The sequence below is a fragment of the Telmatherina bonti genome (genome assembly GCF_933228915.1).
Source record: "Telmatherina bonti genome assembly, chromosome: 4".
Lineage (NCBI taxonomy): Eukaryota > Metazoa > Chordata > Actinopteri > Atheriniformes > Telmatherinidae > Telmatherina > Telmatherina bonti.
This window is the reverse complement of record NC_136622.1, coordinates 30,605,793-30,633,320: the sequence shown is the minus strand read 5'-3', so window position 1 is coordinate 30,633,320 and position 27,528 is coordinate 30,605,793. Positions and strand designations below refer to the sequence as shown.

Here is a 27,528-nt window from a genome sequence, read left to right as displayed (position 1 = left end):
GTGATGTGCCCTGACTTCTTTCTATGACGCACCAGCGACGTCCAGGGATTTGAGGCTCCCTTGGGTTTGTTCAGCAGACACATTTCATTCAACACACCCAGTCATTCTAGTCATGCTTCATTCTCTGGACTTGGAAGTTCCTTCTCCGTTTTCATGAATACAAAGGTGCAAAATTGCAGCAAGAAAAGACGATAAGGTGTTAAGTGGAAAATAGCACCTATCAAGACAAAATCCCGGCATATCAAATATTGCCTTAGCAGCGATGAACGGACTTTAGAAAGACTTTCAATCAGATGCACACCGTGTACAAACAAGGGATTAATGCATCACTCAAAAGCAATGGAAGCGCTGTCAACTCCTTCCCATGGGTTTGCTTTCTGTGGCATCGAGCAGTGACCAAGATTACATAGTCTAATCACATCCTGTAACTGAGAACTGTCTCCACTTCCCCTGCAGGACTCTTGGATTTCAAAGTCAAGGTAACACAGACCAAACTGGATTCTAATTAAAGTTGACATCAGGTGCCTCATGCTCCTTTCCCCCCTCCTCCTCCGGCTTTCATCTAAATGATTCATGCAGAGAATACCCGGCCTTTCATGCTGTTAGGTCCTCACAAAGGAATAACAACTTGATCACACAAAGCAAACATGGACAGATTTACAATGACACCAGCACAGTGTCTGTTGCATTGACTTATAACATGTTATGTCAGGCCAGAGCAGCACTACTCAGCTGACATTTCATCTTTTTGCAGAGGTGTTCATCCAAACATTCATGCTGGCAAGTGAGAGCAAGTAAATTAAATCAGAGGGCTAAAAATGGTTTCTTAATGGAATCACAATGCATTATGAAGAGAAAATACAGCAAAATATTTAGTTTCCAAGTGCGGTAATTTGAATAAGTTACAGCCTGCTGTGAACCTGATGTGATTGAATGGGGATGAATGTGACATGTGTGTCCGCCATGTGTTGTAGGCTGGAAAACTGCAGTTGCTGAAGAGAAATTAGCTGAAGCACTCTGTGTCACTCTGGGTGAAAGCATCAGCTAAATGCCTACGGAAACATAAAATTGAATCCTTCTATAAAATTGCAGAGGATACAGGTAGGCTAAATAATTGCTGAATAGAGAGATGAATACTTGGAGGCTTTTTTCCTCCCCTTATAAGTGGGAAGAGGATTTATCTCTGTGTGAGAAAGCCTGGCTTGAATTAAAGATGAGCTCCCCATGCCTTTTGTCAGGTTATTGTGAACAACACGGCTTCTAATAAACAATAACTACAGGTGTGCCAAGATAGGTTTGTTAAAAGATTGGTTGGACAGGCTTAAGAGACTAATCATGACACGGAAGCGCCTCCTCCGGGGGAGTACAAGACCTGTGTGTTCTTTAAATTTATATTAATCTTTTTGTTCAGATGTTTAAGTCTTAAAGATGAAAATTGCCATGAGTCCAAATGGGACTGCCTTAAGATTTTTATTTGTTGCTATGTGTCATGGTAAACAATGACAAGATGTGAGAGTCATCAATTGAAGCGAAGGACGTGAAATGAGCATCAGCCGACTCATGTCCAATCCCAGCCGTTGACTGCCATTTCTGGCTGTAGGTTATTTTCTGTCCCTGCCGCTCATGCTGGCACATGATTTAATGAGGACTGACAGCGAATTACAATTACCAATACAGGACACTATAAAATATTTAAGAAAATTAGGCTGTAATGAATGGATTATATGGAACCCGTGGCCCACGGGGCAGTGTTTTGTGTTGACACGTCATACTTTAAGGTCTCTGTTTGCCCATAATATACTGAGTACACTGAAGGGGGAAAAAAAAGTTATTTTCTTTTGAAAATGCAGCCTGATTTTCTGTTTGTTGATATTACTGCTGTGTTCTTGTCTTAAATATATGAGCAGAAAAAAAAAGAGACAAAACACTGTAAATTCCTCATGACTAACAAAAGTGGAAGAGTTATTTACACACAACTACACCTGTCTGAGTTTTCCAAAGCCCAAGTAACGCCCAGAATAAATCCACAAAATCTAGACTACTTAAAAGGATTCATGGGTATATGGCAGGATCAAAACACAAAGAAAAGAGGAGGAAATGTTGACAATTTCTTCCTCCATGGTCATGGGAAATGTGAAATTAAAGGATGACACAAAGCAAACATGTGTCATCAGGTGCAATAAAGTGCACCAGCATGGAGCCCTGATAGGAACACAGCCGTAATATCAACAAAGGAGTATTATGTGTCTCACTGTGCCACAATATGTTATGTTACATGGCCGTAACAGCATGTTTCTGACTTCAATGCCTCTCTATACTGCTCTTAGAACAGAAAGAGAAAGAAGCTACAGACAGTGAGGTAAAGGGAAAGAAAGAGGATTGCAGTGCTTGTTAACAACAGGTAGTGTAAACTTTGACATACTGGTGGTTGGGGGCGTCTATGCAGCCCAGATATTGAACTTTGACAGCGAGTTTCCACATCAGACTTGACCTGTGTGACCTGCCAACACTATATGAAGCATCATCTGCTCTATTGATGCCAAGCTATAAACATGCTAACTCAATGCATTCAAGCCAATTTATGGACTTTTCAACCACATCCTGGTCAAAATCAAGGAAGAGTGTATGTTTTGGAAAGGATGTATGTTTGTTTTTTGGCACAGGCTATGTCAAAATGTAGATAGCATTTGTGCAAAGGTAAAGTTAGTCAAGCTTAGCAGTGTTTATTCAGACTTTAGAGTTTCTTCCACCCACACTAACTACATCACAGATTCTTAAAGTATGGCTTGCAGGCTGGCAGCGGCCTTCAGCAGCTTTCAATTCAGACAATGATGCATTCATTGCTGAACATTAAATCATCAACTACAAATTGTATCATTCAGTCTATGACCTTGCAGACTTGTGGCCCACACCCAGCAGCATTTTGTGTGGCACTTGCTGTGCGTGGTCATCGCTGTTGTTGACCCTTCGCTTAAGATAACAGGGACATAGCCAATGTCTCAAAAGCAACCACTTCATCTGAGGTGAAAAGATTTTAAAAAAAATCTAAAGAAAAGCAGCAATCACTACTCAGACATACAACAAAAACTAAAAGTAATACTTGAACAATGAAGAGAGGATAAAACTTAAACCATAAAATCGACAGATCTGAGAGAGTGAATTCTGCGCCACAACAATGTCATTTTAAAAGTCAGTATGAAGCTAATACAGACACGTTCACAGCAAAGAGCGACACATGTTCCAGTGTGACTCACTTGCCCAACAGTCAGGCTCAAAAGGAACTTCTGAAGCAGTTACACAGCCATCTGGTTTGCACATAAAACTGCTGAACACATTAAAACCTTCAGTGACAGTGTGCATAAAACGACCCGAGAATCCAGAGAACTATTTCCATGAAGCTCAACGCTGCATCTGAGAGAAAATAACAGTCCTGTGTGCAGGAGAAGTTAAAACTGCCCAAGTTGACTTTCCAAAGTATCACACGTACTGATTCAGCATGTTGAACTTAATTTCTATTAGAATATAATTTAAAAGGTTTTAATCCCCATTTGTTATCATTTTAGCTGCATAGAGAAGGCCTGAAATTAGTTTGCCAAACTGCAGAAATAACCTACATTAGCATTAATTTCATCTGCTGGCATTTCATTTTTATGAAATAAAACTGAGACAAGTTTTTCTTTTTAAAAAATTAAAAGCTAAAAGCCAAAAGTTTAAATATGAAGTATGAACATTTTTATAATGAACTGAGTTTTGTTTTCCATTTATTTCCAGAAACTTGGAAAAAGAAACAAACAACCACAAAAATCTTAATAAATATACCAAAGTGGTGACATGAAGCATGATTCTCAGTTCATAACAGCATCTGTCATCATTGCAGCTTATAGCTAAGAGGCATGAAGGCTTATGAATACATCATACTCTGATGGCGCCCAATCAATGTTTGTTCGTTAAAGTGCGATTGTTCATTTCTATTTTAATTACACAAAACTCCTCTTTATTCCACACAATGTGCATGCATGATGACATGGAAAACACTACATTCAACATTTACATTTGAGATCCCTACAAACCCTGTTCTGCATGGATGTTTGCAGTAAAGCAGGGCTAATTCAGTTCACAAGCACAATATACAATCCATATACTGTATATATAGAAGGGTTGTGTTTACATCTTTTACTGTGTCCGTTCCAGATGAGGGGAAACTTGTTAAAGGGGATTAGAACAATGTTTCCATTATGTTTTTATGTGCCCCAGGACAGCTTATTTTCTTTTAGTGAACATGAAGCACTGTAGCAAATAGAGATCCACTTACATGGAATCTGCTCTTCCACATGTCAACGAGAAGCTGTCAGATGAGCTGCAGAAATTATTTGTGGTTTTGGTTCAGGTTTTGAGACTCAAGTGTACAGATTTGTTTTATAATACAAGTATGTTCATCTCATTTAGTGAACTGTTAATCTTCCTTTATCCATTATCATCTATAATTTCCAGTAGTTTTGTCTCAGCCTTGAGATATTGTTTATAAGCAACGTTTCCATCTGAGATTTTAGCATAAATTACCTTATTTTGGCTGCTGTCGTCTTGATTTTGGGGATATGTGTTTTTTAAAGTCATATGCTCTGACAGGTGCTGAGGGGGTTTCTGTTTAATTTGTGAGGCGGCAAGGAAATAAAGCATCTCTATTTGACTCTAAGGTTATTTTCCCAGATAATTAACTGCAAAAGTTTCCTAAACTTTTGTGAGATTGTATGAATGCGTACTGATCAGAGACACAGATCATCAGAAAGTCACCTAATGAATGTCACACCAGCTCCTTTGAAAATGAATCAGGAAAAGTAAGCTGTGAGTGGATGTTATTAGTATTTTAGAAAAAAGGAGTTTGTTGATATTTGATGTCAGCGTTGATATCAACCAACCTCATTCTGCAAAGCTAATGCTTCTTAAATATCTGAAGGACAAAAAGGGTCACTGTACAAAATATATCCAGAAGAACGATACAATGTGCAATGTGTGTGCGTGGGTAATTACAGAGAATCTGTCTCAAAATGTGCGTCAAAAAATAAACATAGAACATTTAAAAATGGTTATGTGCAAGTCTTACATCAACCTCTTCTGCATTTAAATAAAGAAATCCCATCAGCTCTTCTTTCTTTTCAGCCTCGGTAATGTTGGAGCTCCATGAGTTCCTGATCTATCCAAAGCCTTCTTGTCGAGGTCTAGTTAAGCTTTAAGACTAGTTGGAGAGTCGTGGGACCTTTAACTTCAATGAGCTTTGCACTTCTGCATAATGTGAGTTCAAATCTGCAAGATGGGGAATAGTCTAACAGGAACAGAGGAGAAGACAGTTGTTGGACTTTAAGAAAAAGCTCTCAACTTGCAGTGCATATTATCCAGTTTCTTTGTGTTCAAACTACATCAGTTTTAGAAGCATTTTCATCCAGAAAACACACGCAACCCAAGTTCTTGAAGAATTTTAATGATACTAAATAAATGTTTGCTGGTTTACACCGGCCGAGTTGACATCATTAAAAAAAATTCAATTTCAAGTTTTTTGTCTAACCAAGAATCTGAACTAAAGGGCAGAGCATCAGACTAAAACCGCATCAAAACAAGATGATATTTCCAGATTGAATTTGCTTTTTTACTGACACCCAAAAACCAAAGTTCAAGTTCATCACTTAAACAGCTGGTTATAAGGCGAGTCCTTCCTGTGGTTCAGGCGATCTGCAATAAATACAAGCTAAAATCATTTTCAGTCAAGTTATTCATAAATCCTTTAGTATTTATTCTTCCCAGATAACATGAGCACAGTTTTACTGTGCAGTATCACAGACAACTTGGTGGTATCGCTGGACTACCACAGCCACATGTTTACATTTGACCACAGTCAAGCCCTTACAAGCCTCTTGTTGAAGTGTCACAACTCTTCTTTATCCAACTGTTGTCAACTGCATCACAAGTTTCTGCTGGATTTAGCTACTATATAACACATGAAGATGCTGTTTTTCACACAGCTCCCAGGAAAAAGGACAATGCTTACGTAATATGGTGTGACAGAACAAACAGTATATCCATATCACTCTCAATCACTTCGCAGTTGAAGGAAAAAAAAAACACATTTTTAACATCATTCACAGCCTTCATAACATTTAATGATTATTAAATTTTAAATTTTTACTAAGCAAACTATGAATAAATGAATAAAAAAAAAAAACATGGTAGCTTAGTGAAGTACCCTGTTACTACCCAAAACAATCACAAAGCAGAACTGCTTGATGTTAAGCAGACTGCTTCTAATTTTCAGCTCTCAGCTTGCACAGCATGTGGCCTTCACACAAGTCTAATACCTAAAAACTGAATGATTTGCAGCTGATTGCATTATTATAAAATATCTCCTCATTATGAAGTTAAAATGCAAAATGAACACAAGAGATAAAGAAAGGCAAGAGGGGGAAATATTATGCACATGAAGGGGACAACTGATCAAGTGGAAATAAACATTCTGTTCTGTTAGTGGCTATTATTTGCTTCAAGGCAGAGAGAAGCCCCTGTTTCCCATTATTACTATAAGCAGAGCCCCCTCCACATGAGCCCTCAGTTTAGAGAGACAAACAAAAAAAGAACATGAAGTAAAGACTCTCAGCAGTGAAGAAGCTCCTCTTCTCTTTTCTCTCCCATTTCTCCTCATGATTAGCATTTCAAACAGTTCTTGTTTTGCGTCAGGGCTTCATGCTTGTGTGCATGCCATCATAGCCTTGCAGGTGGTGGCCCGTCCAACCACTGGAATCAAAAAGCAGCATTCGCGTATGTGTGCTTATGTGTGTGTGGGAGTATTTTGTTCCTCTTTGTGCTGAGGACTAGTCTAAAGGGATCTGACCTCTTTAGAAAGCTAAAGGTATGCTAAGGGACAGTGTTGACTACAAAATGGTACATAGTGTAATCATAAATTCCTTAGTATTTGTAGTCTTTTTCTTTGAACGGCACAGAGTCATGAGCCACTGACTAGGCTCACATTCTGCCACCTGAAAATCCATAAAATCTCTTTTTAAGTGTCTGCCAGCAGCTCCATCCAAACTTTGATTGAGCGCATCACAATGTGCCCAGCATTCCAAGCACAAAAACAAAGAGTTTTGTAGAGGCTCTCTGTTTGGATTGGAAAAAGGTGCTGCATCGTTTTATCTTAAGTCAATTGTTAATAGATTGCTCTCTCTGTGGGATTAATACAAAATAGAATTGTTTCTACAAAAAGGAAATTAAAATAATGAGTTCTTGCAGGTTAAAGCTGGGCCAGGAGATAGCTAATTAAATTCTTTCTTTCTTTCTCAGTCTGATGGGGTTGAAGTTGGCTGCAGCAGGTCAGACTCCGATCCCACTCATTAGACAGATCTTGGGTCTTGCTACCGCGCCACCTAAAAACAAATGCAGAAAAAAGATTCATGGTTTTCCTCAGAGATTTCGGCTCCAAACTCCAAACAGCTGTGCAGTCATTGTTCAGTGTGTTTAACTACAGGGAGGTCTGTCAAACTACTTATGCTGGAAAAGTGTGTGTATTACTGTTGTGAGACATGCTCTGTATCATAAACATTTTGACAAAACAGCGGACAGCTGTCAGAATCCAAAATCAGGATGTAAGTCAGTGCCCAAAATCCAGTCTGCTTTTACAAAATGATGTTACCATTGTGGAGTCAAACACTGGTTTGTTGAGCCTTGTTTTGCGTAGCACATTTACACCAACAGCAAACATAACTTGATATATCCATCAATCATGGGGACTGGAGCCTTTCCCAGCTGCAAAACATCACCAGTCCAAACTTAAAGTTTTGTGTTTTGTGTGTTTTGTTATTAATATGGTGAAGCAAAGCACAGACTGGGTTACACAAATTAAATGTGAACTAGATTCTAATCCCACCAGTCACTTTATTTATGAATCAGACAAACCAGGAAGAGACCTCAGTTTTTTAACGCAAGATGCGTTCCATCTATTTATCTGTCTATCCATCTATCTATCCATCCAGCTGCTCCTGTTTAATCTAAGCCATCTAAAGCAGGTATGAATGATTCAGATATTATGTTTACAAACAGTAATGACACAGCAGATTTTAGGATTTACTGTCATTTTTTTTTTTTTTTTGCTTCTAATGGAGAGAAATAGGTAATAAGTTTGGGATACTAAACCCATCAGAAATGTGCTGGTTCACGTGGTGGGAATGGAAGGAGGCAAGAAAAGAACCTGTAAGATATTTTTTCCTGGAAAACTTCTATAAATGCAGCTTTGAATGTAAATTAAGACCTAAGTATGCAATTACACCCATATAACAGTAACTTGTCAATCACAAGCAACCCTAAACCACACCCAATTAGTCATTTACTTTATTGTAAACAGAGCTTTACTAATAAAGTCTTATAATTAATAAATAACAATAAAAACAACAAACAAACAAAAAATGTTATTTATTAAGCACATTTGTGAAGAAGTCAAGTAATTAGCTGATAAACTGCTCATGTTTCCTTCTACAAGCAGAGGAGATCCCCCCTGCTGGTCATTAGAGATACTGCATGCATCAAGTTCTTTGGATTGCCTTTACTTTAAAAACATTTGCAGAAGCTGTGCCCATCTCTTACATTTTCAGGCTACAGAGAAAAAAACTCAAATGTCTACTTCCTCTTGATTAAACTATGAAGTATAGAGCAGAACCTAAGAAAACAAGTAAGTGACTTGTAGGAGGAGGGAAAGCTGAACAGTGTTGGCAAGTTCTGAAAACTAGCTCGTGAAAATCTTCGCTACCACTGAATCCACAGCTGTGAGTTAGACATGAGACAACACCTACATATAGCACAGCTATACTACATATGGCTGAGAAGGCTGCTTAGATCCCTTTTGAGCTACAAAGCAACCTCATACACTTGCATGAAAAAGACGTTACTGCTTTCTTCATGGGAAAGCTTCAAGCTTCTGTTTTTGAACAAACAGCAACTGAAAAATTACAGACTAACACAAAAATCAATCCAGTAATAAAGTTTTTATGTGGGGCTTGAACATGTATGGAAGCTTGCAGCTGACCTAATCCATCAGCAGCTCCTCCGGCTATAAATGAAATTTCACTGCTGAATTTTGGGCAAGAAGGGGTTAAGTGATGTAAAGATCCTGCAGGGTACAGTGCTTTGCAGATGTACAGCTACCTGTTGAGGCTGTCTTCTTCCATTGTACAAATTAAGTCAACTTTTACTCAATCAGCTGCCAACTTGTTGAGAGTAGCACTGTTATTTTAGCTTGCGGGACACATGGCAAGGGCATCCTCGCAGCCTCGGAAATGGTTGAATTCCTATATTGTAATATTTTCAATGGGCTGAGATGCAAACCAACGGGAAAGTGCAAGCTTAAAACAACCTTGAACCTGCTTGGAGGAATGAAAGCAAATCCTGGCCAGGGGATAAAGTATTTGGGAGCAATTTGAAATGGCAATTAACATTAATGTTACAGTGTTTTAAATGGATGGAAAGGAAACTTAAAACCGAGGAGCCACTCTTTCACAAATAAATCTAAAACTGTTTGTTTAAAACTGTCTGTAGATGTGAACAAAGCCTCGGCAGACATAGCAACAGTAACTATGTGAGAGTTATTGTAAAGGACAACTGTTCGCTGTTCTGTTTCATTTAGTTGTTCATGACTGTCTGATGGCAATAACGATGACTGTGAAGCCAGTGATCACTTGCTGCATGCTCCCTTTGCTTACCTGCCCCAGTTTCACTGTAAAATGTTTCCCAACCCATGAATAATAAATACAAAACAGTTCAACAAAAAGGCAACTTCTGAGAAAGTGCGCTTCTAAAAGCAAAGGGGTTTCCTTTGGCCGTCAGATTTAATTACATGGGTTTTAGTGCTCAGTATTAGTTCACAGCTTATTTCCTGTTTGTCCTCTTGGCCCCATCATTCACCAGATTATAGAATTAGGTTTTCTGAGCCCGCTGTGCCTTATGAGAGCAAGTGGGTTGATATAACCAATGGGAGCACTTATTATGCTTGAATGTGGAATCTTCCAGCATCAAAGGAGAGCTTATGAAAATAAAGCTTTATGATGAGTATTCACAAGAGTGTCAAACTTTGTCTGCATGAGGAAAGCCATAAAAAAGAAGAAATTGGCCACGCAATTGCATTTAAGCATCTATAAATACTTCGTCTTCATCTTAAATTATTATGTGCTTTGTGTTTTTCGGGGCCGATGACATAATTTTCCACTTAGTTAATGATACATGTTATATTCATGTTGTGCCCCATCATACTCACCCATAATGTAAATGACTGTCATCACTGACACAGTTATCTGCTTCATTGCTCTGTTTATCCTTACAATAGCAACCTCATGGGCATACTGTAAACCCACTCAGCTGCTCTATAATTAATACCTTAAATGCTGGCTCTTTCCATTTCATCCACTCTCCATCTCATAAGCTGAACCATGTGAATTTATCATTTATATATACTGCAGGTATGCTAATATGCTTCATTGTGATGCATGCATGAATTCTCCCATTTGCTTCTGACTCTCACTTTTCATGTCACTCCCTTTTTTTTCCCTCTCTCGAAACCTGAAAAGCTTTGAGCAACAACCCCACCGCTCGAGATTTCTTGTTTCTTTCTGTGAAAAGGGAGGGTATCTTTTGCCATTGCCTTAGTGCTCTCTCAAGGGGGCTAAAGCATTGGTGTCTGTTATGTGTCTTTAGACAATTTTGATTGTTATTGTTGCTATATAAATAAAACTGAACTGAATGGCTATGATGGACTGGTGACCTGCCAAGGGTGCGCCTCTCCATTTGTCCAGTGTCACCTGGGATAGGCTCCAGGAGCCCCGCAACCCTCAAAAGAATAAATTGGGTATAGCTAATAGTTGGATGGATGAATGGATGGATGAGCTGAACTGTGACTCAGACTAATGCAAACCCCCTCCTCACCTTTGTGGTCTTTACTTTGTTCCCATAAATGCATGACCAGCCGGTGAGGTCAGGGAGAACTCGGCACTCCTCCCCCTCCAGACACGGCTCCATTTTACACCACCATTTCTGACGCACAATTGAAGCTGGAGAGAAAGAGAGAGAAGGGGAAAAATGTCACTGCAGAAGGTCACTTTTTGATTGAAGGACTTCCAAAAAGATGACTTGTGTGGGAAAAAAAAACAACTCAATCAGATGTATCACTCTTTTGGTCCTCAAAATCTTTAGTGCCAGAAGATTCTGGGGAAAGTGACTCTACTTGGACATATACGCCTTTCATGTCATGTCAGAATATTTTAGTCTAAAGAGAGTCAGAAGAGGGTTTCTGTAAAATTACCTTCAACACAAGAGGGCAGCGCCCTTGTTGTCCCTGCCACCTGTCCTGGGAAGCAGGAGCACTTCACCGTTTGAGAGCGCTCTTCAATCTTGTTCTTATTGCAGCAACGATGAGCAGCAACTACTTCACAAGTCCCTGTCCTCTCTTTTGATGACCCTGACAAAGAAATATTGTTGGGAAAACACAATTTTTTCAGGTGAGATTTCCACGCAGTGGCAGAAGGTTTGGTCTCCGCTGACAGGATGAAATTCAGCTTCATGGCTTCATTAAACATTAGATTCTAATCAGTCGTCTTGTTTCAGTTGCAAGTCTTTCCAGTGGTTACTTGTAATACCTTGATGGTGGTGCAATGCTGCAGCGCCACCCAGTGGTTAAAAGGCATCAGCACACATGCAAGGGGAGGGGGGGGGAAACACCATCAACACCACATAACTATGTTAGGTCATGGAATATAATGTGTTAGACTAGGGGTCTCAAACTGTCCCTAAGGGCCACAATCCAGGAGGTTTTTGTTGTTTCCCTGGTCCGACACACCCAACTGAAATGAATGGGTCATTGTGAAGAAGTCGACAATAAGCTGTTTGATCCATTGATTTGATTCAGGTGTGCTGGACCAGAGAAACAAGGTAAACCTGCCGGATTGCGGCCTCAGAGGACTGGAATTTGAGACCCCTGTGTTAGTTGATCAGACACAAGCAGAATTAACAGCATGAGAAGGGCTTCTTGACTCACATCTGCTTTTGCATTGCTATATAGAGAAGCCATTTTGAATGTGTGACGCTTGCTGTTGCACTTGGAGCAACGAAGCAAATCAGCAGTTAAAACCTACTGCTACAGTCATTTGGAACAAGGAGACCCGTGTGGCTGCACATCCCACAGCATCAGCTGCACCAGCGGATAAATGAAGAACTAAAGAAGTGTTTCAAATCAGACCGTAATCAAAGAATATGCCAAAAGCAAAACATGTAATTATCCCAAACACAGACAGAGGACTCAGTGGTTGTGTGTGTGTGTGTGGGGGGGGGGGGGGGGGGTGTATCTAAATATAATGTGGTTCTTCTCAATTGCTTAACAACATTGCTGATGCAGAAGTAAGATTTTTTCTAATTGAATAATTGTTTTTCCAAATGTGTCTAAAACAAATTTCCTTTTTTTTTACTGCAGTCTCTAGACCCCCTCCCCCCTCACACACACATACATACATGTATATATTATGTACACATACATACATGTATATATTAAAAAAAAGTTTGACATTTTATTTTTACATATACAAATATATATATATATATATATATATATATATATATATATATATATATATATATATATATATATACATATATATACACATATATATATGTGTACAGTTTATGTGTATGGCGTGGGTGTGTGTGCGTGTGTGTGTGTGTGTGTGTGTGGGGGGGGGGGGGGGGGGGGGGGGGGGGTTGTCAGACACGGATGTCAAAACACGGAAGCTGCTCACCATGCGTAGAGGGTCACCCCGAATCCAGTGTCCAGCAACTATACACTAAGCGCAAAAGAAGGGGGCCGGGGAATAGTGAGCATCAGGGCCACTATCCAAGATGAAACATCCAAGCTCCACGAATACATCAGGAAGAGGGCACCAAGGGATGAAGCACATAGTGAATGTCTCAGACAATGGAGTCTGGAGGAGCACGAGATGGAAGAACCATCATGGGTGGAAAAGCCCCTGCATGGGATGTACCACTGGCAGATCACCGAAGTGGTGGAAGAAGTCCTGTCAATGACTGGAGAGGGCTGGGCTGAAGGACAGCACAGTGGCACTAATCATGGCAGCACAGGAGCAGGCCCTGAGCACCAGAGCGATCGAGGCCCAGATCTACCATACCAGGAAGGATCCTTGGTGCAGACTGTGCAAAGGAGCCCCTGAAACAATCCAGCACCTCCCAGCACGGTGCAAGATACTGGCAGGCAAAGAATACATGGAGCGCCATAACCAAGTAGCTGGCATAGTGTACAGGAACATCTGTGCAGAATATGGACTGGAGACCCCTAAGTCCCAGAAACTCCCCCCAAGGTGGTGGAGAATGAGAAGGCTAAGATCCTCTGGGACTTCCAGATCCAGACAGATAAAATGGTGGTGGCCAACCAACCGGACATAGTAATCATGGATAAGCAGCAGAGGAAAGCCGTAGTGATCGATGTATCCATCCCCAACGATGGGAATATCAGGAAAAAAGGAGCATGAGAAACTGGAGAAGTACCAAGGCCTCAAGGAAGAACTAGAGAAGGCCTGGAGCGTGAAAGCAACAGCAGTACCCATAGTGATCAGAGCATTGGGGGTCGTGTCCCCCACACTGGAGGAGTGGCTCCAAACAGATACCTGGTGAAACATCAGACATCTCTGTCCAGAAAAGCACAGTCCTAGGAATATATATATATATATATATATATATATATATATATATATATATATATATATATATATATATGTATATGCATACACACACACACACACACACACACCGGTACATAAATATATGTATAAAAGGGCCGGTGAAGTCCCCCAGTCTTAAGCAGCTCTTTTCAACCTTTTGGGATATGATTTATTCTGTTTGAACATATGATTTATAATCTGCTAGCAAAGAGAAAGAAATCTCTGAAGTGGTTGCATTTAAATAATTATCATTTTAGAGAGGTAAACTAAAATGAATGAATAAATACTCAATTTGACCATATCTATAAAGTGAATACAGTGCGTCACAAAACCCCAAGTTTATCTTTGGAACCACTGAGCTCACAATGGAAGGCAAGGTAAGTGTATTTATATGCTCATTTCACACATAAAGTCAATTAATTGTGGTTTATATTACTGAAAAACATGTAAAGAGAAACAGAAACAATTATAACAATATTAAGACATAATTAAAGGGGTGTGCAAAATGATAAAAAAATCATATAAAATGAGTTCATTTTAAAGCAGTAAAAGCAAACAGCAGTTGAGTTAAAAGATTTGATGCAGATTTCCTGTAGTGTCCATGAGAAATGTTTTTTAACCTGGATTTAAAAGTGTCAACATTTAGAGAACATTTAATCTCCACTAACAGTGTTTTTTCCACTTGTTTGCCACACAACAGCTGAATGCAGCCTCTCCGTGTTTAGCCTGGATTCTGGTCTTAGCTGACCTGAATCCTTGGATTTGAGAGCCCTACTGGGAAAAAAAGAAAGAAAGAAAAGCCCTACAGGTTTATATGCTCTGAACATATCACATATTCTGGGCCTCAACCATTTACAAGCCAACATTAGGGTTTTAAAATCTATTCTGAGAAAATGTGATATTTAAATGGTCTGGTCCATACTGGCTGTACAGATTAGTCTGTACAGAAAAAAATGCTGCTGATAAATTCAAGATGTTTTTTTTATATATATATACTTTGCCATCGCAGGATACAAGACATGAACTATCCTTCAGTGTTTACATTATTTGTAAATAGAAGCAAAGCCGAGCTCAAGGTGTTGTGTCTTTAAACAAGCTCCCCACCAGGCCAACAAATGGGTGACCAGGAGCCATAATGAGTCCCTCTGGGTGTGTGTGTGGTCGGACTGGGTCTGACACGTACCTGGCTGTCCTCGGGAGCTTTGGTTGCCACTGGACACTAGCTGGATGCAGAGGTTTACAGCACAGAGCAAAAGGAGGCTACATTGTAACAGATTTGTCATCGTGTTCATCTTCTGCTTTCCTGCAGGAAAAGACAGACTCATGCAAATGGACTCATGCAAATGAAAAAATGGCAAAAAAGTTTTTCCATAAACTGTGCACCCATAAAGTTCAAAGAATTTGCCTCAGTTCATCTGAACTTGATATTTCATTGTGGCATTAAAAGGTGACATTGGTTTCCTCATTAAGTATTGTCATATCAGGGAATGTTTCACAGCAGACAAGAGCAGCTCAACACATCTCGGTGTTCAGAGCTGATCTATCCTCTGTAGCAACTTTCATTTTAGATGAGTTACATTAAAACTGGGACAATTACTTTAAAAAAAACAAACAAACAATCAAAAGGTAAAAGATCCCCAAAAGCAACAATGACATGAAGTAACATATTACTAGTCTGCTTAAGGCATTTCCTTTGTTGTAATGCTTTTCATGTTTTATGTCAGGTGCTTGGAATAATCTTGTACATAAAATAAGGTAAACAAACAAATTTGCTTTGCTTTTTTAAAAATATCATATTAAGTATAAACTTGCAAAAAATCTATGTCATGCAGTTAAAGTTTTTGTCCTCATATGTCTAGACATTACAATTGCTTGCTTTTATGATAATGTTCTTTCGCAGTTTCCCAGAATTAAAGACAAATTGTTTGACCATATACATACAAACATATAAACAGAATTAGATGAAAACAAAAATAATCAAACACAATAATTGTTAATACATTTCCTGTTGACTTACTGACTTCTCAGTTATATTTTAAAAACTCTAAAATAACATTTTTGACTACATGTTTTTCATTACATTGGTTTTATTTTGACAAACCCTTGTTTGCATATTTCAAAACACCACGTTTTATTGCGGAGTTGCAAACGCAGTGCTGGTATATCTCTGTAATACATCATCAGACTGGTTGTGGTTCTCAGAATGTCTTTCTCTCTGCACTTACCTGACCTCAGGTTACTGGTCTGCACGAGAAGCTGTTGCAGGAGTTTCCTTCAACATCACGTCTTTCAAGATGGAGACAAAACTTTGCAGAAAAATGTTGGTCTTGATATTCTTACCTTTTAAAGGTCATATGAATATAAATTCACATTTTAAAATGAGCTAAGAAAAAACAAAAACCACGAGCTCGCCCGCATGTTACTGATGCGGAGTCAATACGTCATCATCCCGCAGCTTCACGCAGCAGTTCCTTCCCCGCAGGTAGACACGCAGGATGCCATGCAAGGCAGAAGCGCTGGTCTGTGGACACAAGGCGACAAGCCCTCAGCCTAACCCGTCAGGAAAATTAAAACTTAATCAAGACAGAAACCATCTGTCTCCCGGACAATGAGCGGCCACTTTCATTAGAGCCTTAAGAGGCTTAAAGTGACTATTGACATCCTGTCACAGAGGATGAACTGCATCTGAAGATATAGTCGTTACAATAAATAAATAGTTTTTTCATCCAGGGATAAAATTAAAAGCCTGAACACATGATCAATGTAAAGATTTGTCTTCTTTTCCTAAGAAAAATAGTGTTGATTTTCAATCAAATCTGAATGTTTAAATGCAGATTATGTAGATAACCATAACAGTAGTGCAGTAAATCAAGCATAATGAATTAAAGTGAAGCGAGGAGAATTTCTCTGGAAAAACACCTTATTATTCCTCAAATTCATTGTTTCTGTCGCGTGTTGTCAGCGCAATTCCACCGACAGCCACTTGGGCTGACTTCAAGCCATTTAAAGTGGATCAACTCTGATGATGTCTCTATGTACACAAATGGTCAAATTTCACAGTTGGAAGAATTTGAAAGAAAATTTAATATTCAGATTTCTCACAAAGACTATAGGAAAATGTGTAAAGCTGTCCCTTTAGTCCTGATACAGCTGTTAAAAAATGGAATTATGTATTGTAATGTCCAAATTAAACTTCCAAATTTATTGATTGGAGAACTGAAGATCACAGACAAAAAATGTGATAACAAATTTTTAAATAATGCTTTGAAGAGACATATTTATCATGATTATAATAAAAAGATCAAATATAGAATATTAAACAATCCGGCAATATCCAAAAACCACTGGGAATTTCTGAAATGGCAAATTGCAGCCAAAAAGAAAGAAATGCAATTTCTTAATAACTATTATCCATCAGCAGAGACATTGAGGGGTAGATTTGGTTTTGAAGTTGATCCCTGTGGATTTTGTCATGAGAATCCTGAACAAACAGAGCATCTGTTTTTCTTCTGCTAAGTGAGTAGGAGATTCTGGCAAGATATTCACAGATGGTTAAATAGTAAAATTAGTGGAATTGAACAATTCACAATTGAAGATATTATTTTTTTACAACTCAAAACTTACCAAAGAGATTTCTCTACTGACAAATATTATTATAATTATGGGTAAATACCATATTCACAAAAATAAATGGAAAAAACAGATGCCAAATATAAACTGCTTTAAAAATTAATTTAGAATATTCTTGTCATCCATTAAATACATTATTAATCCAAATCAGACTGTTGCTAATCTTTACGATGCTGCAAAATGTTTGACCCTGTAGGTTGTTTTTTGATTCTGTTTGTATGTTAATTTTAAATAAGGAAAAATGCCTTGCCTTGTTTTTCTTTTTTGTTGTAATTGTCTCTACAGATGTTGTAATAAAGTGTGGGAAAAAAAAAAAAAAAAATCTGATGATGACAGTTATGACGTCATTAGCTGATGTCACTCCTTGTCACCAGTGTGTTGGTTGCCATCAGAATATTTTAATAACTAAATACAAATTTGAAAAGAAACATGACTGTATAAAGTTTTGTCCAGAAAAACATTTCCAGCCTTTTCTCCATATATTTCCCCTTTTATTTTCAAAAGACCCAAAAAATGTCTTTTTCTATTGGCCAATTGGTGAAGAGTCAATACCAAAGCACAGATAAGGAATTTTAAAAATCCAAACATATCTTTTGAGCCATCTCTTTTGTTCTCTGGTGCTTTGACTTTTTGCATGCACCCTTGACATCTCATATACAAGCAAAGCTCAAAGGAACACATCATTATTACCATGTAAGTCTAATTCTGTCATACTTCTGGGATCTGTCCAGTAAGGACACAACATTGATTCTGTATCAATTTCTCTTGCTGTTGCAAAAATGCGACAGACAACAAATGGAAATGAGAAGCAAAAGCCTATGGCAAGAGAAGCCCTACAAAAGAATGGAGTTGCAGGTGGTGGCCACCATTTTCACTCTGTCGGGCTTTACATTCGAGGTAACATGAGACAGTATCTGCAGCCCCCAGATGCTGCTCAGGTAGTGCAGCGTATCCAGGATGGCACATCAATAAATGTTGTGGCAAAGTTTTGTGTGTGCCTCCCAGCACATCGGTAAGAGCATGGAGTAGATCCCAAGAGACTTGCCAGTTTTCCAGGAGATAAGAGACCTAAGGTGGACTACAGCCCAGTGGGAAGACAGCTATCTGCTCCATTACAGAAGGAGAAGAGTAATACGGCCTGAGCCCTACAAATGGACCTCCAACAGGCCACTAATGTGCATTTTTCTGTTCAAACTGTGAGAAACTGACTCCATGGGGGGGGGGGGTGAGCACAGGTCCATAAGTGGGGCCTGTGCTCACAGCCCAACACCATGCAGCCCAACTGGCATTTGCTAGAAAACACCTGGATAGCCATATTTGCTAGCTCCAACATGACTGGTTTGGTATAGGTTTAGTGATGGCCTGGAGAGCTTTATCCTTCAAGGGCCACACCGACCTCCATGTTCGTTCGGGTAGCAGGATGAGACCCTCAGACCCACTGCCAGACCTAGACTACTTCTGATGTATGACAATGGTCTCTTATGGCTGAGTGCATCAGCACCTCTGGGACATCATGCCTAGTTCCACTGCCTCCATGATGCATCACATACACTTCAGTGGTTAACTGATGCCCTGATACCCAGGTCTGGCATGAGATCCCTCAACATCTGTAGTTACATCAGGAACATACTCATATGTTGCATTGACTTTCCTGCAGCCATGTAGAGGCACACACACGAAAAGCATTTGAGTACTTGCTTGGAGAAATGAAGCTGTTGGCAGGAACTGGTTTCTTTTCCAGTTGACTTGAAGAAGTCTCACTGAACACACTGCTGTTTCCTCACTCCATTGTTTAGAGCACTGTTTCTCAAATGGGGCTACACGTACCCCTGGTGGTACTTCAAGGCATTCCAGGGAGTATGTGAATATTTCTTGGAAATGTATACCTTTTTATGTTTTTTTTAAAGGTGGAGTATGTAAGATTTTTAATATTTTCAAAATAAATTAACTAATAAAATAACTCCAATCATAATTAGAAGTTTTTTTGAACATATAGGTTGCAGTCTGTCCATATTTGATATGTTATTAAATTACAAGTTTAATTAATGACAAATGACAAAAAAAGCACTTTTTTTTTACTGGTAGGCAAACATTTAAAAAGGGTCTTAGTCATTAATTAAACTTGTAATTTAATAACACATCAAATATAGACAGACTGGAACCTACATGTTTTTAAAAAAAAAACTATCTAGTTATGATTGTAGTATTTTTTTTAGTTAATTTATTTTGAAAATATTGAAACGCTTACATACTCCACCTTTAAAACATCCTTAAATAAAATAATATAAAACTATATAAACATTTAATATATTTCAATATATGCAAGAGTACATTCATAAATTGAATTTACATTTAGACTTACACCATTTTATTCCTCCCAAAATCATACATTCAGACATGAATTGATCCCCACCTGTTACGAGCTATATCATATCTGTCAGTCACCGCGGCCGTGACAACGCAAATGATAGAGTCCTGGTTGAAGTGTAGTAGTGATGTGCAAAACATTTGCCATTGTTTTGCATGGTTAAAGTTTAATTAACTAAACAAAAATGACAAAGTGCTGTTTTTCATGTTTCTTTTAACCAAAAGTACTTTGCAGTGGTGGGGATACTTGGCTGAAAATGTTTTTTTACAAGGGGTATTGTGTTGCTAAAATGTTGAGAACCACTAGTTTATAGGGTGCAAATATCTGTCCATTATGTTCACCAGCATTTTCTCTACAAATACCTACAGCTGACTGCCAAGTTCCCTGTGCTCCAGTTCTTGTCCATCACTGATTCATCCAGATTAGAGCAGTGATTAGAGCATTTACGCAGATGAGTCTCCAACTCAGTTGTAATAGTAGGAGTCTGAAGTTTAGTGTGAAGACTACCATCCCATGGTGCTGGTGACCACATTCTCAGACTTAAAAGCTTTCAGTCTCACAAACTGTGGACTGTTTACAAGACATAAATCCATGGTGGACGAATTTCTGGAGTTTTTCACATTATAATGCAATCTGATTTATGTTAAATGAATAGATGATGTAGAACTTGAATAATAATGGGCCTACACACGAACCCTAGAAAGTTTAGGTATCATAAACATAAGTTTAAAAAACTTTTTTTTCCAACTACTGTCCAAAAGTAGTGCGTATATTTGAATATTAGCATGAGAACCAGACCATTTGCTTCTGAAACTTTCAAAAGTCTTTTTTCTTTTTTTTTTTTAAATAACGTCTAGTTGTTACAAATACAAGAGAAATGAATACAAAACAGATGCTCATGATAATAAAACTTTATCATAGCAGAGTGCACATAATTATTCTTAATTGAGATGGGAAATGAGAACAACACCGGTCAGCACAGGACAAATACAGACAATGTTACCAATAGAAAAGAAACAAAAAAACAAAGCAATGCCATTAAATGATTCATTGTTCGTACAACCTACTGTCACACCATACTCATCTTATTTACATTATAATATCAAACGTTACATCGCAGTAACAACGTGACCAGATGCGTCGCTGCTCTTTATTTTCTGTTCAAGTGGTGAAATTGAGCTTGAAGAGAACCGTCTGAGGTGTGGTGACATCGGCTACGGCTATTTCCTGGCCATCCGACAAGCCCAGCTCTGCATCAAAACAACACACACACAGCTCCAAAATGTGTTCTTACACATTGATGTGAGCAATAACAAAAAATAACGGGATGGTTTAGGTAGCAGTTTCTTATTACCTTTTAAAGTCTTGCAGAGGTTCGGCCTGGTCCGCTCTTCGATGGATTTAACAGACTAGAAAAAAAGCGTAACAAAGGTTAAATCGTCGACTATGACAAAAATATTGTGCAGCATTAATAAAAGTCAGACATATTACCTGCAGATAAAGTGTTTTATTCTTTCCTTCCAGAGTTGTGGTGATGGCTGGAGATTTCATTTGCCTAGAAAGGAATTAGAAACAACAATCACTAATAAAGCCCTGCAGCATGAAAATGACATGTTGGGTGGAAGGAATTGTTGCACTCACAGGGAAGCATTCTCTGTCAAGTACTCTAAAACCTCCTGTAATTTGGCTGAAGAAGAGAACTGGAGATCCTGAGGTACTTGGCTGCATGCTGAACAATTTTCCTGAAAATTGAAGATGATTCAAATTATTCTCTGCTGGGAGAATCGTTTATTACACTGCAGACAAAATACTTATACAGTCTCATTACAAGAATAACTAACCTTTCTCTCAGCTTCAAAAGTGTAGGTGTACAATCCATCCACGTCATTGAAGACAAGGTAATTATTTAGAGGGATATATGCACTGAAAAAAATGCAAATGTGTCATCAAATGATGCTCAAATGACAAATGAGATGATAACCTGAATATGACATGGATGTTGTTTTTTCCAACCTTGTAGCTATTTTAAATACTTCCGATGCACAGGCGGCTGTGGAGAAGGAAACTTACATTAAATAAACCTGAATACATTTTAAAATAGCTTTAACTATAGTAGTTATGTCTTTTGCACCCTCAACACTTTCCCTCCAATCCAAATTTGCACATGTATGTATGTATGAATAACAAAAAAAAAGTATCAAAAAAACTCTGTGATAAAGGCCTTTTTGTCCTTCCGACCCCATTAACACTCGCATGTTACCAAATTCACATAACGCTGTTTCACAAATGTCAAATAGGGCTGGGTGACATGACCAAAATCTCTTATCACGATATAGCTCATTTCTTATCCCCATAACGATATACATAACAATATAAAATTGTTTGTGTCATTTTGTGTCAGTCATCAGTTATGTGTCAGATGTGCTTGGCAACGGCAGCAGCGATCTCCTTCCATCTGTAGGAACTATGGCCGTATGACGTTTCACAGGTAAATGCCTGTTGCAGCTTTTGTATCTGGAGTTTATTATGAGCGCTTTCGCCTCCATTTGATGCTGCTTTTGCTAGTTGACTCTGTTCTTTATTCTGTATTCATTGTCCTGATTGTTGCGCAGGTGGTAAAATGAGTTAGTTGTGTCGGAGTCCGTTGTCGGAACTGTGAGCTAGTCTGTTGTCAGTTCCACGTTGGTCTTTTAACATCCAAACCGCATCCATGCAGCAGAGATTTCCCCTCTTTTATGAAAAACCTCATCAGTTTGGGTTGGCTGGTCATCTTTTAGTGAATTACCCTGCTCTTAAACACGTCTGCTTCCTCCATGTTTATTTATACATTGCCGCCGGCATGCCGTAAGGTGCATCTTAACGTAAAATACTGCAATAAAGCACCAAATCGTAAGGTGTAAATGATAGAGCCTCATTTGAAACGATGGACATTTTCTATCATCCCAATTAAATATATCGCTATATCACCCAGCCCTAATGTCAACTTATAAAAAATAAGCAAGTGGATCACACAAACAATTTCAGAGCCATGACACATGTAAAATGTCTGCTGGTGAACCGTGAGATCAGGAATATCTGCGATCAACAAAATGGTCACGATGAATCCAGAAAGGAGCTACAGATACAGATTATACAAATAGGCATTTAATAATCACAGCAGATGCCATCACTGATTTCTTCCGCAAACTTTTCTCTTGGCTTCTTGTGGAAGCATAAAAAATTAAAGCCTTCAAATGTGCTGACTCATGGAAAGGAGTTTGATGGGAATATTAAACAAGAACTTTGACAGAATCTAAAAGCACCAAGATTTTACCCTCCAAAAAAAAGAGAAAATAATATGTTCATTAGCTAAAAGCCTGTCAACAGTTAATTAAAGCCGTTGTGTGAAATTAAAGCACACGTGTTCTATAAGTAACACATATTTAGTGGAGATTGTGACAGCTCAATCAAGCTCTGTTCATATTTTTACTACAGAGTTCCTGAAAACAGAGCATAAAATACATTATTAACAAGTTTCATACCAGCAATAACAGCGTTTGTCGATGCCACAGCAGGAATAATCCTTTTTACAACTCCTGCAACACAAAAAAACAAGATTTTTCCATCCGTTCTACTCAGAAAGAAAAAAGAAACCAAGCAGGGGTGAATAAAAGACTCAGTGATGTGACAAATTAACACTAAATAAATTCATTCGCAGCTTTACCTTGAGTGAGTCTGTATGTCACTCCTGTGATGTTGAACTGTGCTGCCCTTTCTTGGGATCTTTCAAACACCCACTGGATGTGTTCGGGATTGTCTCCGTCTAAACTCGTATCTAACGGAGCAGAAGAGCCTGGCTGTTAAACTATATCAAACACAAGCATGATGCCGGATCAGATGTGAGGATCTGCAAACCTCCGAATGGCTTCTCTTTGGGCCACTGTAAGATTCTGGCATATTCGATGCAGTGTTCTGGTAGCCTGGGCATTGACGCGATGGTGCACATGGGAAAATTTATCTGTGGATGGTGAAATTAGACTTATTGGTAGGTGAAAGAGTATCTAATGAAGTACCTGAAGCCATTTTCATATTTTACATACTGAAAGTAGCAAAATGCTTTATCTCTGAGAAAATCACATGAACAAGTTTGCAAAAAGTTTTATTCTATGAGACGTTTTCTGCTTTTTTTTTCCTTCAAAGTTTTTTTTATCTAATGTAACTTCTTTAGTCATAACTTCTGATGTACAATTTGGTGCATTTTCAGGTTTTGTTTGTGTGTTTTGCAAATCAGAAGCAATGTAGAAAGATGGCGACAATCACCCCTTTCCACCAAGAAAAGTTTTTTCATTTACTAGAAATTTAAAGAAAGAAACTTTTACCCTGGTAAATATTTTCTGTGTGATAAAAACTCGTGGAAAAGTTGGTTGAAAACCCCATCATATTCCTTCTTCAAGTCATTTTAACACTCTTTTGTCTGTTTTGATGTAAAACAGACTCTGCCTCTGGTCTGTCGCTACTTACTCCTTTAACTGCTTGTGTTTATGATCCCATGTTTTTTGGGTTTTTGTTTTTATTAAACAAGCAGCTGGTGGCTGCAGACAGAAAAGCGGAAGCATCGCCTCCTGAGCACCAGAGATGGTTACTCAGACCCCACACACGTTCTGAGCAATATGAATAGGCTGGCAGCATTCTCCGGATGAAGCTACAAGGTATTATCTAATTGGAAGGTGTGCAGTACCTGTGGTGGGTACAGCTCCAACGTACAATCAATACATGCAGTCATGCCCGGCAGAATGACGCGTGCATTTCCTTTAAAGCCCTCTGTCCCTCCATCGATGAGCGGGATGATGGAACTGGGATCCAGGACTCCATCTTCATAGCTTAGGAGGGAAATCTACAGAAGGTAAAATCAATCAGAACTTCTCTCTGAGCGATCTAAGCTACAATAAAGTTGTCTCACAATTAGTTTTTCTCTTACCAACATGCCATTCATCCAGCGTCTGGCAATGATGGAGTCCAGTCCACAGACAATAATGTGAAATTCTGAAAGGAGAAACTAAGTGCTTTAAAATTAACATGTTTTAAATGGGAGGTATAGTCAAAGAAAAGTTAGATAAATGCACTTACGCCTGTAGAAAGACTCATCAAAATCCTGGATCTTTTTAAAGTAACTGCATGTTATAATTAAGGAAGAAAAGTCAGTGAAAATATATCATAAAACTATGCTACACAACTGCACTACATATGAGTTGTTTGTCATAAAAACATGTGAAGGATACGGGACTACTTTGCATCCTGGAACACGACTGTTGATGAAGTCAGCAGCCACTTCTGCTTTTGGTCTTCCAACATCTTTGGGCCTAGACGATTGCAAAATTAGCTCATCTGACAACAACTGTGAGGCAATATATTTATTTGTCTGACCTGATTTATCACAAAGGTTTTTGTAAATCAGGAGTTCCAGATGCTCAAATAAAGATTAGCAAACAAAAAAATTGTGTTTTAAACAGTTTATTTTTTGTCATAATATGAAGCACTGATAAGCAAACTCTGGGATAACAGAGACACATTGCTACACTTTTAATTATAGCTCCTACAGGAAGGAAAAATAAAAAAAATACTACTAAGAAATAGTAAAACACCAAAAAAGATTAAATATAGAAGTGAAACCTACCTGAAGAGAAACTGCCTGTTGAGGTTTGACACATCAATGGTATCCATATCAACCACATGGATGAGACGAAACCCTGACAGGGCCTACAACAAAACATCACAATATAAAGTCTTGTCTTGACCAATAAGCATGGCCTGTGTCACAAATTAAAGATACTCCTTACAAGATTTTTAAGGAGTTCACATCCAAGTCCTCCAGCACCAATAACCAGGATCTTGCAAGTCTCCAATAAAAACTGCAAAGACTGATACGACAGAAGCATGAAGCTGCTTGAAGAGTTGCATTTAAGACAAATAAAACCATGGCTTCGTAGTGATGAACATTTCAGAGTCACCTCAGTACTTGGTTCAAAGTCAGGATGTGTGAACGGGCCGGGTCTCTCCAGGAACTTCCTCACATGATTCCAGCGGCCATCCCAGTCGCAAGCGCCGTCTTTGTGTCCACCGTCAACAGCCATTCTGGAAGGGCAATGTATGACAAAAACAACAACAAAAAACACTGAATATGTTCCATAACAACAGCTTCACAATAGATCCCAATATGATGCTAAATTAACTATCTAGTTCATAAATATATGTGAAAATATATTGGCATTAACAGAACTTTTATTTAGTTTGCAGTCTTGCTTTCCATGGCCGATTGTTCCTGACATTTACAGACACAATGAGTCCTAAACCAGGGGTTAAGATGAATGTAGAGATGAATACCTTATAATATAAAAGAAAATTCAGTAACACAAATCGTGTATGAAAATGATTCAATACCATGGCGTGAAGTTTCCTGAAAGCACTTTTTTTTCTTCTTTTTTTTTTTAAATATCTGTTTACAGGTTGTGATCTTCATGTGCCCCAAGCACCATACATAAATCTGATAACATGTAGTATGTATTTTATGATATACTATGTAAGAAATATATTTTTATCGGAGTTAGATTGTAACAAATGAATAAATATGAGCTTTCCTGGCGGCTTCTCAGTCATCTCACATCCACTTTTTCCACAGGAGTTGTCTCACCATTGCTGTGTAATAACAACGCATTCAGCTTTAAATGCTACTTTGGTTTCTCTTGGATGTGTTCTTTGGAAACCATACTTATCATTGAAATCTAAGTGTTAGTCTTTAATTTGTGCATTACGTGTAATCATTACGTGTAGTTGACTCAGCTATCCAGATGTGTCTTGCAAAGAAGATGACTGGTGCAATGCGGTTTCAATAAACGTCCCGCTGTATTATTTACTCTAACACTAACTAACCTATCGAGGCTGGTCCTTGCTGACAAATATATATTTTTATTTGATTTTTTTTTCATGTCTCCTGGTCCAGCAGTCGCTGCTCAATGTGCAACGCAAACCTGCCGCCAGTCAGACCTTTATTTAGCATTCGTCACTAACTTCTCAGTCAGGTCCTCGATTCGCCTTCTTTTCTTCTCCCTGGAAATAAAACAGTGTTTATGAATGTCTGCTGAAAGTTATCTGTGGATAAAAATAAAAAAAAAGAAGATATATTTTGTTCATTTAGACTTACGGCTCCTCGGCATCCGCCATACTTTCACGGTCCCATGTCCTCGATTCTAACTGCTGCGTTCACGGGCAACAAAGCTGCGAACGACACTGCAGCTCCCAGTCTTCATAAACGAACCCCATGTATAGCCTTGACAAAATCCTAATAAACGAGTCAGATAAAATAATAATAATAATAATAATAATAATAATAATAATAATAATAATAATAATAATAATAATAATAAAAAAATTAGTTAATTTAATTAATTAAATTAATAATAATTTATTTATTGAATTTCCCTTTGGGGATTAATAAAGTATTTTTCATTTCATATCATTTTTCTTTTTTTTCATTTCATAATAATAATGATAACAATAATAATAGTAAGAAGAAGAAGAAGAATGCCAGATTCTATGTAAAAGTCAAAGAGTAAGTAGTTACATGGCTGTTTCTTTTGTCCTTGTTGCCTTTGGGATGGATTTTCACATTTTGAGATCACTTATTTATATTTTTTGTATTTTCTATCAATTAAATTCTATTCTATTTAAAATTTTATTACATTAAATGCGTAAAGGCGCAATGTCGTGTGCAAGTGCGAAGCTTTAAACGCACCACATAAACCCTGA

At 38.3% G+C, this 27,528-nt stretch overlaps 2 protein-coding genes across 3 annotated transcripts; both read right to left on the bottom strand.

Moving 5' to 3' along the window:
• Positions 1–10,923: 10,923 nt before the first annotated feature.
• On the bottom strand, positions 10,924–15,031 carry LOC306754540 (chemokine-like protein TAFA-4; the record flags this gene model as incomplete). Its single annotated transcript, XM_079238558.1, has 3 exons — positions 10,924–11,075; positions 11,327–11,482; positions 14,932–15,031. 3 exons carry the CDS (start codon positions 15,029–15,031, stop codon positions 10,924–10,926), a joined length of 408 nt encoding a protein of 135 aa, XP_079094684.1.
• A 5,611-nt stretch (positions 15,032–20,642) lies between these two features.
• LOC306755091 (NEDD8-activating enzyme E1 catalytic subunit-like) lies at positions 20,643–26,981 on the bottom strand. 2 transcript variants are annotated; one of them, XM_079239342.1, is made up of 18 exons: positions 26,924–26,981; positions 26,791–26,829; positions 25,734–25,857; positions 25,563–25,643; positions 25,400–25,482; positions 25,005–25,085; positions 24,853–24,896; positions 24,704–24,768; positions 24,464–24,619; positions 23,641–23,743; positions 23,450–23,560; positions 23,268–23,321; positions 21,760–21,796; positions 21,588–21,669; positions 21,388–21,488; positions 21,238–21,301; positions 21,101–21,155; positions 20,643–20,996 (listed from the first exon to the last, which is right to left on the bottom strand). In XM_079239342.1, exons 1-18 carry the CDS (start codon positions 26,941–26,943, stop codon positions 20,908–20,910), a joined length of 1,389 nt encoding a protein of 462 aa, XP_079095468.1. In that variant the 5' UTR covers positions 26,944–26,981; the 3' UTR covers positions 20,643–20,907. The 2 variants fall into 2 exon arrangements, with proteins under 2 accessions (XP_079095468.1, XP_079095469.1); XM_079239343.1 differs by having other exon boundaries at positions 26,767–26,829; positions 26,924–26,939.
• Between the last annotated feature and the right edge of the window lie 547 nt (positions 26,982–27,528).